Source organism: Tasmannia lanceolata, unplaced genomic scaffold, assembly GCF_043159265.1.
Source record: "Tasmannia lanceolata isolate RefF3 unplaced genomic scaffold, GAP_Taslan_0.1 ptg000007l, whole genome shotgun sequence".
NCBI classification, from domain to species: domain Eukaryota; kingdom Viridiplantae; phylum Streptophyta; class Magnoliopsida; order Canellales; family Winteraceae; genus Tasmannia; species Tasmannia lanceolata.
The window spans coordinates 24,791,505-24,802,393 of NW_027518684.1; the positions used below are offsets into that span (position 1 = coordinate 24,791,505).

General features: G+C 38.7%; 1 protein-coding gene across 5 annotated transcripts; it reads left to right on the forward strand.

Moving 5' to 3' along the window:
- The first annotated feature begins 314 nt into the window (after positions 1–314).
- LOC143881172 (putative F-box protein At4g22660) lies at positions 315–7,343 on the forward strand. Of its 5 annotated transcripts, XM_077384161.1 has the most exons (4): positions 652–1,215; positions 6,301–6,528; positions 6,685–6,766; positions 6,862–7,343. In XM_077384161.1, the coding sequence occupies exons 2-4, from the start codon at positions 6,333–6,335 to the stop codon at positions 7,046–7,048; spliced, it is 465 nt and encodes a 154-aa protein (XP_077240276.1). In that variant the 5' UTR covers positions 652–1,215; positions 6,301–6,332; the 3' UTR covers positions 7,049–7,343. The 5 variants fall into 5 exon arrangements, 4 of the variants coding, with proteins under 4 accessions (XP_077240274.1, XP_077240275.1, XP_077240276.1 ...); XM_077384159.1 differs by lacking the exon at positions 652–1,215 and adding an exon at positions 315–515 and having other exon boundaries at positions 6,301–6,766; XM_077384160.1 differs by lacking the exon at positions 652–1,215 and adding an exon at positions 315–461 and having other exon boundaries at positions 6,301–6,766.
- Positions 7,344–10,889: the final 3,546 nt, after the last annotated feature.

Genomic DNA, 10,889 nt, shown 5'->3' on the forward strand with positions numbered 1-10,889 from the left:
TGTTAGATTGTCCCTTAGGCCATGATACGCCGTTGGTTCGGTTGATCTGAGGTTACCCTTTGATCTACCATTAAAGTCGAGCTTGATCACATCTATGGGTGGTGGTTTTAAAAAAAGAGCAGATTTGTGCTTCGGTATTCTTTTCCATATAATCGATTTCCAATTATTCAAGGCAATACTTGTTAGTTGTTGGTGACAAGCACGTGTCGATTTTTCCTTTAGACCAAGATAAATTTTCATTGCAAATAGACATACTCACTTGAAATAGCCAGTTTTTATGTTCATTCCAAATGTATAACGTTAACATAGACACTAAAGAGCTTTGCCTGCCTCTCCAAAAGGGCCGAATCCCCATCCAAACATACAGATTCAATGGATAGAGGAAATACCCACGCCACACCAAATAGTGATAGTATGGTGCCCTAAATTTGGAAGTTAAGTAATGGACACTGGACCTTAAGGTAATCCAAAGATTCATCCTCGATCGAACCTCCTATGTGCTTGTGCAAGAAATAGTAGGTACAATTTCTTTAATCTTTTTAATACCACTAGTTTAAAAGGCTAGTTTAAGAAACCCACAAAGAAATAGTAGGTACAATTTCTTTAATCTTTTTAATACCACTAGTTTAAGAAACCCAAAAGCTACTTTAATTTTTTTAAACACAAAGAAATCCTGAAACAAAGAGATCAGAGTACGAAATAACAGCTGAGAAACACACACACACACACACACCAACCCTTTTTTATTTTTTTATTTTTTTGGTTCTGTTCAACTCGAACCTGGTTAATTGGACCGAGTTCATTGGAGGGTGAAGAGCAAGAGATTGAGCTGAAAATGGGTGAAAGAGTGGGGTGAAATTTTTCCGGGCTCCTCCGAGGAATTGGAGTTTGTTGGGAATATCTCCGAGTCGAACCGGCCTAATTGACACTCTGACTCGGTCATGGATGACCATCCCAAAGCCTTCACGTAATTACAGATGTTGGTGTTACGGGGCGAGTCAAGAATCGGCCTTCTTCCCAACATTTTGATTTGTTGAAAAACAAAGGCTTTGATATCTCAACGAGAGAGAGAGAGAGAGAGAGAGAGAGAGAGAGAGAGAGAGTGAGAGAGAGAGAAAGAGAGAGAGAGAGCGAGAGAGAGAGAACTCTATCTTGTCCGGCTCTGTATCTTCGTCCTTTGGACCTTACTTGAAAATCATCTCGTGATAGGGAAAGGTGAGTTCAGTTTTTTTTTTTTGTTTGTTTGTTTGGTATCTCTAATTTTAGATCTCATGAAACCCTAATCCTACCCTAACCCTAGTAGAACAAAAAAAAAGAATAGGTGAAAAGGGTTGTTTGCTGATATTTATGCAGAATCTCTCTTGTTGTTAGTTTCTGTTAATCTGGTTTATATTAAACGATGTTATTCTTTCTTTCTTTTTTTCTTTAGGCCCTGTTTGGATTGCACAATTTTTTATTTTTTTTTTGGAAAAGTTTGGAATGGAAAAATATTTCTAAAATTCCATACTTTTTTTAAGGCATTGTCATCTGCATGACTAGGAGAGGATTTATTTTCAGCATCTTTTGAATCTTTAGTGTTTGCTATTTTGTAGGATCATATCTTTAATAATTGCTATTATGTTGGAGATTGCTTTTGAAATTGTTTTAGCTAATTTGTAGGATTTAGTAGTTGCCTATTAGTTGAAATATAAACAATGTATAGTTTCTTATTTTATAAAGAAAAGAAGTCCCTTTCAATTTTTCACCCTTTTCAATAACATTAGACCATCAACACTAAGAATCTTACCAATTGAAAACTTTAACAGCATGGCCAAGTATCATATTTGGGACTAGGTAACTATTACACATCACTGCATAAGATGCTACTTGATAAGAGAAATTGTAAACCATGGTCTATTGAACCCAAAAGAAAGCCCCTCTGTAGGCCTGTGCGCCATGCTTGTAATCATGGAAACCCACCCCCCTTTGGGCCCAACCAATTTAGGCCTTCTCAAATAATGTATTCTCAAGCTTTGGTTAGATTTCCTTGAAATTCCATGTAGATATATGGTAATGAGTCCTGATCTCTGTATTAGTTTGTGTGTTCTTTGTTGTTTTTTCTTATCATTATTTTGGTAGTTGATAGTGTTGGTTGAGGATCTGTTCTTGGGAGTTTCTTGATGATTATCGTTAACTTTCAAAAAAAAAAGAAGATCTGTTCTTGGGATGTTCTGAACAGTTTTGTGATTTTATGTACAAACTCTGTTTTTGATTACTTGTCGACTTCATTTTTTTGGATCTGGGTTTTCAGATTTGATGCCATCTAAGTAGTCCTCGATCAGATATCTGCATTTTCATTTGGTATTTTCGTATTTTTGTAACTGGGAAATTCCAAATTGGTATTGTTTTTAGAATCTTTAAACGCCAACTTAATGACTTATTTAATGATTTCGGTAAGAGAGGACGTTGGTCTTAGAACTCTTTAATAAAAGGTGCATCAATAATTGTAGCATTTAAATTGCAAAGCTTTTCCTATTCTTCATTGCTGAAAGTACCGAATTTTAAGATTACTTTTGTAGTTTAATCTTCTTCCAATTTGGTTGAAATTGATTGGTGCTGGGTGACCATTATTTGGGAAAATGTTAGGTTTCCATTTTGCCCTTTCATCTTATAAAAAGATATTAATGCATTGCTCGTATGGTAATCCGATAGTTTCTATCTGTCACTGGGAATAATCTCAAGTGTTAAAGTCTTCAAGAATAGAGGAATCATAAGCTTGGATGATTAATAAAATTGATTAATAATATGACCTGTGCACCTGCAAGGGAAGAAGAAAGCCAAGAAAACCAAGTTTCCCAGTTCCGGGGGGGAATTCCTCGCAATACTGCCAATTTTATTCTGGAAATTCTCCTGTGTAATACCAATGTCCAAGCGTATATACGATTACATCCAAGCAAATCAACTCCTAGAAATCAGCAGCAAATTCAAAATACTCTTACCCTAAATATCTTATTCAAAATACTCTTACCCTAAATATCTTAAATAAGGAAATAAGAAACAGCAAGTTTATGACTAAAATAGTAAGCAATCCAGCTCCTAAAATTGGTAGTCCATCAAGCACTGTGTGATTGGCCCCACGCATCACATGTTTGCGCCCATCTAACCAAAACTCCATTCGAAGTTTAGAGAAGTTCCATACTATATCACCTAGTGTCGTTAGCCATTGAATGCCCAACACCAAATCATAGCCATCTAGCGGTAGTAGCCGAACCTCAGTGGTAAACTCAGTGCCATGCATAACCCAATGGAAGTCACGACAAATAGCATTACACATCAAACGGTGTCCGTTTGCCACCTTCACCTTTAAGGGCTGTGTCGGTTGCACTGCACACGCGGTCCGTTTTGCCACACGTGGGTCTAAGAAATTGTGAGTGCTGCCAGAGTCAACCAGAATCACCACTGGACTTCGTTTGATATATCCCCGGACTCGAATGGTTTCAGGTGCAAGGGAACCCGTAAGAGCGTTGACTGAAATCTGCACCTCCTCTTCATTCTCGTCTGCCCCCTTGGAAGCAGTATCATCCTCTTCCGTATCTGACCCTCCTGCCTCAATAAGAAACAATTGTCGCTTTTTGCAACGGTGACCTGGTGTAAACTGCTCATCACAGTTGTAACACAATCCCTTGGAACGCCTTTCATTCATCTCAGACTGTGTCATGCGCTTAAAGGGAAGTGTCAAGGATCCCTCCGTCGACTTGGGGGCTGGTCTGGAAGTTAGGTTCGGTCGTAGTTGGTCTACGCGTGCCGGGTTGGGAAGGCTCCGTCTAGCTAGAGCCTCTGCATTGTCTTCTTGGAGTCGTGCCAAACCCAATGCCTGGCTGATCGTAGTAGGCTTAAACATCTGAACGGCCAGGCGGATTTCATCCTTGAGCCCGCTCACGAAACAACTAATGAAGAACTCGTCACTTAGCCCCGATGTACTCACTGCTAATTCTTCAAACTTTTCTTGGTATTCTTTGACCGTTGACTTTTGGTGCAGCTTGGTGAGGGCTCCAGTGAAGTCTTCCTGAGCATTTGGACCGAACCGAGTGCATGAGGCATTTACCAGTTCTTTCCAACTGACATGTCCCTGAGTACTCTTGAACCAGCGGAACCACTGTAATGCCTTGTTCTCGAGATGGATGGATGCGAGAGGCACTTTGTGTTCCTCCGCTACTTGGTTGTAATCGAAAAATTGCTCCACCCTATAAATCCACCCGAGCGGATCATCTCCGTTGAACCGCGGAAAATCCACTTTCCCGAACTTCGTTTGTATTGGTGCTTGAGAAGTCATGCGTGGTGTTGGGGGTGTGTTGTGGTTCGATCCGTATTGATCCTGTTGTGACATCGCTACAGACGCGGCAAGTTGATCGTATTTGAGATCCATCGCAGCAAACTTGTGATCCATTGAAGCGATAAGTTGTTTAATCTCCCGTATTCCTTCCTCTTGTTTTGACGCACTATCACGAAGTTTCACCATCTCAGCTTCTAGCCCTTTGGAATCCTGGCTTCGAGTTCCATCAGCCATGGTCGATCACAGGCAACAAGAGCGTTGGCTCTGATACCAGATGATAAGACCTGTGCACCTGCAAGGGAAGAAGAAAGCCAAGAAAACAAAGTTTCCCACTTCCGGGGGGGAATCCCTCGCAATACTGCCAATTTTATTCTGGAAATTCCCCTGTGTAATACCAATGTCCAAGCTTATATATGATTACATCCAAGCAAATAAACTCCTAGAAATCAGCAGCAAATTCAAATACTCTTATCCTAAATATCTTATTCAAAATACTCTTACCCTAAATATCTTAAATAAGGAAATAAGAAACAGCAAGTTTATGACTAAAATAGTAAGCAATCCAGCTCCTAAAATTGGTAGTCCATCAAGCACTGTGTGATCGTATCATTTTCCTTCCCGGTCCTCAATCACATAGGCCTTTTGAATATCAGATGCTTGGGTTTATAAAGAACTTATTTTTACATCCCATTGCCTCTCATACACCCACACCTGCTCTGATTCCTGCTGCTTCATGTTATCATGCCGTACCACTTGGGAATGGCTCTCTTTTCTACTCTTTCTTTCAGGGATTTTGTGTGTGTGTGGTGTGTAGTGTGGGTGGGGGGTCCTAATGCATGATATACAAGTTTTGTGTGCCTCTGTTACTTTACGATTTCTTTCCTTCCACATGCCCTTCATCTATCCACTTATTAAGTCATGGTGACGAACCTTTAGTCCCACTCAAATGTGCGTGCGTGCGTGCGCGTGCGTGCATCTGTGTGTCTCTGTGTCTGTGTCTGTGTGTGTGGACAAATGACATTTTCACCACTTTCCCAGCATTCCATCACTACTCTTTGTCGTTTCTCAAATATGGATACATTAAACACCCCTGTTGTTCTAGTTTTTCCAAAACAATGCCATTTTAGGAAGGGATGAACACAAGGAAAGGTGGAAGTACTAAAAAGGGGGCTAAAGATATTATTTCCCATATACACACAGAGAGAGACAAAATCTGTTGAAAAGTGAGCCTATGTGGCTGCTCTCTCATGCAACAGCCGGCCCATGAAATGCCTTCTGCGATGGTCCCTAGCAAATCCCTATACATACATACATACACACACAGGCATATATATATATATATATATATATATATATATATATATATATTGTGTGTGTGTGTGTGTTCGAGTATTAACACACATGTACATGTAGCTGTATTTTTTTCTTCTCTTTGGATACCCCTAAAAGATACCTTAATTAATCATTTACAAATATGATTAATTTAGGATAAGTTCTTCCCAACCACTAATTTGTTTTATAGGATTGCATTTATAGTTATATTAGGTGACAATGAGCATAGTTGGATACCAGTGGAAGTTATTCTTATTTGCAAATGGGAAATTAAAAGGAAGACTTTAATCATATGATTTGGTGATAGATATGCAACTATTATATCAGTTGTTTGAATTATAATTTTATATGCAAATTAGATTGGGCGATGATAAATTCACACCCCCTATAAGATAATTTGCGCCCATTTTAATGTGAATTGACATTAAAAAGAGTTAAAAGTTTGCCACATAAAGGGGTGCAAATTATCCTACAGGGTTTGCAAATTTATCATCACCCATTAGATTTATGTACATACATGATTATAATGAATTAATTTTTAGGAAGTATGTAAAGATGCTCTAATTATCCTTTGCATATATACATATATTACTGAAGTTACATTTACTACTCATTTGCACTGATTGTTCCTCATAATTCTTTTCTTCTTTTCTTAGCTACCAATCTGATCAATCGCAAGAAGATAGACATGAACAGTGACATGGGTGAGTGGTCCGAAGTTCCAAATGAGCTCTTAGTGATGGTCTTGGATCGTCTACCGCACATTATCGATCAAATCTGGTTTGGTGCTATGTGCTCATCCTGGTATCAGGTCGCCAAAGAAAATCGCCATTGGTTGGACTTTCAAGACAAGCTTCCACTCATGATGCTCCCTGATAAAGAACGTACTGAAACTCGTAACTTCTATAGTATCACTAAAAATAAGATTTACGATATTCAATTACCGGAATTTCATTGCAAATGGTGTTGTGGTTCTTCCAAGGGATGGGTGATCACGGTAGATGCGAGCTCTAATATCCATCTATTAAATCCCTTCACAGGTACCCAAATTCAGCTTCCCTCACTTGATAAATTTCCTGATAACCAAAATAGTAACGATCCTGAAGAACCAAGGGACTACAGGTATATCGTATAGAGTATTTTATTGGCAGATTCTATTTCAACACTCAGACTACATTGTTACCATTGTCACTAATTAGCTGAAATTGTTCTGACAGGTATATGTTCAAGACTCTTTTATCGGCAAATCCCATTTCAACACCAAACTATGTCGTTACCATTGTCACTAATTTGCTGAAATTGTCCTTCTATAAACCGGGGGATGAAATCAATGGGGTCCTTATGAAGATGTCATATATTACAAGGATAAATTCTATGCAATCACTAATCACAGTGCTGTTGTAACTTGTGAATTTGCTTCCAATGATTTTCCGAAGTTTACAGTAATTACACCTCCATCTGAAGGAGTAGAAGCTTCTAAGAGGTGTCTAGTGGAATCTTCCAAGAGGCTGTTGATGGTGTTCAGACATTACGATTGGAATCCTGCTTATGGCCACGATGAACATGGAAACATACGTCAACCTCTTCCAGAGTGGGTTTATAAGACAGTGGTTTGATGTTTTTGAATTGGAAGAAGAAACAAGAGAGTGGATAGAGATTGAAAGCATAGGCGATCAAATATTAATCTTGGGGTTTAATAGCTCATTCTCTGTCTCAGCTCTTGACTTTCCCCAGTGCAAGGGAAACTGTATCTACTTCACAGATGGCGATGATGATGCACGAGATTGGAATTATGATAACGGGGTCTTCAACTTGGAGGATAAGAGTTTAATACCTATAAACTCTTCGCATTGGGTTACGGAGCCCATTTGGGTCGCTCCATATTTTAGCTAATGAATCCCATTTAATTATGAGTTTTTATATGATGGCCGACCGGGTAATTTACAAGGGCTAGGTGGCAAACCACGCAGCTCTTGATTTTTTATCCCATCAAAACACTCAAAAAAGGTGTTTTGACCAGATCAAAAATCAAGGGCTAGGTGGCACCTAGCCCTTGCTATTTTGACGGTCGGGCATCATATAAATTCTCTTTAATTATTACTGGCTTCCTCTTTATTCTTAGTTCGCTATGTAGTAGAGAGAGAGAGAGAGAGAGAGAGAGAGAGAGAGAGGGGGGGGGGGGGGGGGGGGGGGGGAGGGGAGGGGGGTAACGGGTAATTTTGTCATTCTTAAAATTTTAACAAATAAAAGTCACCAAAGCTTGTTTTTGGGATGTTATGACAATTATTGGGGAGTGATAAATCGACTCCCCAAATTGATAAATTGACTCCCCATGTGTCTTTCTCTCTCCTCTGGGTTAGAGAGAGAGAGAGGAGAGAGATAGACACATGGGGAGTCGATTCATCCATTTGGGGAGTCGATTTATCACTGCCCCAATTATTTTGTAAAAGTAAACTTTTTGACAAATATGAAATTTGTGAGTACTGTTTTAACAAAAAAATTTGCAGAGCAATTTGAAAAAAAAAAACCTATTAAAGAGGGGCGGGGCAAGAATTACCACAAACAACACATTTCATTTTCGGGTGAAAGTGGGTGGGGTGGGGTCAATTTCCCCTAAAATATCTCCTTGCTTAAGAGAAAGAATGGAAGAAGGGAAAGCGAATTGAGAAAAATGAGGAAGAATGAGGGAAGAATGTTCTGATAGTCTCATAAATGAGGAATTTATCACATAATTTAATAATCACCATTAAAGTAGTTAACCAAACATTGAATTTTTCATTTTCTAGGAAAAAGTTTTTGTCAGAAAAATTTGGTAGATCCAACACGTACGCCCTAGATACACCTATTGGAAATGACCAATTTAACTGTTGCGAAAATCCGTCCAGTAAATTCAATTCAATCGTGGACAAATTAACGAAAAAGTAAAACAAGAAGCAAATCACAAGATGAACTCTGAGATTTTACGAGGTTCGGCCAAGAGGCCTACGTCCACGGGTGAGAATACGATCTTCCACTTTGAGAAAACAATATTACAATGGATTTAAGTTGAACCTATAAACTCTTAACCCGTTCCTTGCCCTCTCACCCATGAAATGAAAACACACAAGAAAAAACCCGAGATGAAACCCTCTCTCTCTCTCTCTCTCTCATGCCACCCTAGAGAAAACTTGCACCTTTTCTCTTCTCGTAGCCACCCTAGAGAAAACTTGCACCTTTTCTCTTCTCGTATCCGTCCTCTCCCACACCCTTCTCTTGCCACCACCTCGTGAGAGTCGTGTGATGTGGGAAACTTTATGGTTTCTCGGTTTTCCTAAAAACATAAAACTCTTCCCTTCTATTTTTGCTTCCCAAATTTTTTCTAAGTGGCAAAAATGTCAACTTTCTAACAATCTCCACCTTGGCTTGTTTCCCAACTACCTGCAATTTTTTTTTCCATTGATGTCGCCATCGGTCTTCTGTCGCAGTAAATCACCATTGGCCTTCTATAGTACCTGCTACACACCATCAAATCATCGTGGTTTTGACTACTCCTGATTCGATCAGCATGGCCGGTGGACATGTGTAGCTGCCCTCACTTTAGCACGCGGGCTTTGGTCCTCTTAGTTTTTCCTTGTTTGTTAATCATATTTGGGACAATTTAGGATACCCTTGAATGCCTTGAACTTGAATAAAACTTTGGGAAGGAGGATATACATTCTAAAGCAACTTTCCCTAATAACCTTGGGTTCAAGTGTTCTTCTTGGATGAATGCTTTGGGCTTGCTTGAACTCCCGATATCTTCATTATGGTCTTAGATCTATGGGATCAAGCTTGATGGCTGTTACTTGTCATCTATTTGAATAAGTCTTTTAGTAGATTGTCATCATCTACCAGTTAGATTAGCATGGTTGTTGCAGTCTCTAGCATTATCTAGATAGTAGTTAGATTATGCTTATCTATATGATCCAAACCATCCATTAGATGGGCCAAGCCGAAATAGGTTGTGCCCAAAAATCATTTCCATAGGTTGATCCTAACCATCTGTAGAGGGACTGAATGTTAGAGGGTTGATCCTCTATAGATCGGAGGGTTAGGATCAACCTATGGAAATGATTTTTGGGGCACAAGCACAACCTATTTAGGCTGTGGCCCATCTAATGGACGGTTTGGATCATCCTATGGTGCAGACCGTACCGTACTTCTAACAAAGTGAGGAGGGCGATCGTAAAAATATAGTAGTGCTGATAACATTTCCCATCTTTTGCCAATTAATGCAAATATTAACGATTGATGATTCTATTTTTTTAAAAAATAACGGTTGATGATACTTCCACTCGTTATAGAAAAAGATATGGAATGGACTACACTGTTATAAATAGGTATGAGCAATAGAGGAATTTTCCGAGAAATCATGCTGGGATTCAAGGACATACTGTCATTTCTTGGGGGAGTCATATTTCCTGATTTTAGTGTACTTGACCATCTCGGTCTTTTAATCAATGAATCTTTCTACCATTCAAAGAAAAAAAAAACATTATGGCAGCACATTATTGTTGCCTTTTGGGACTTCTCTTTTACTGACAGTATATATTACAATGGGAGCAATACCAAGGTTACAAATTTCAGTTTCGGAATGTGTTTCGTTCCACACGGGCAGAAATGTCGAAATTTCGGGTGAAATCCAACGAAATCAAATAAGAATATATTTTATGTCGTACAAAATTTCGGCCGAAATTACTGAAATTTCAAGATAATATTAAATAATAGGTAAAATCCTGATTTTTTGAGATTTTCCTTAAATTTTAGATCGAAATTTAAGGAAAAACAAAATTTTGAAACTTTGGTCCAAAATTTATAAGGCTTCGGTTATATACCATTTCGATTTCGTTCTCAACTGAAACCCTATATTTCGGACCGAAATATTGGATTTCAGTCGAAATTTCAAACCATGAGCAAATACTATGTTGCTTGTGCGTGTGGGTGCATATGAGATATTGTGCTCCATTGTTTTCCACCCATGGAACCTCAATTATGTCTTGTCGGCCGTTTTCCATTGATCATAGTTTAACTTAATTATGAAAAGTTTCATTAATCTTAACTAGTTACAGGTTGCCGTAGAGAAACTCGTTTTATTTCTTTTAGAAACTTCAAATTCTAAAGTTAAATGCTCTCACTGTTTTAACCATAACTGTTCCTCTTAATCCTTTTAGGAAAATGAGAAGGGAATAGTAAACCTTGCAAATAATCGCAACGAACTCTAATGAGA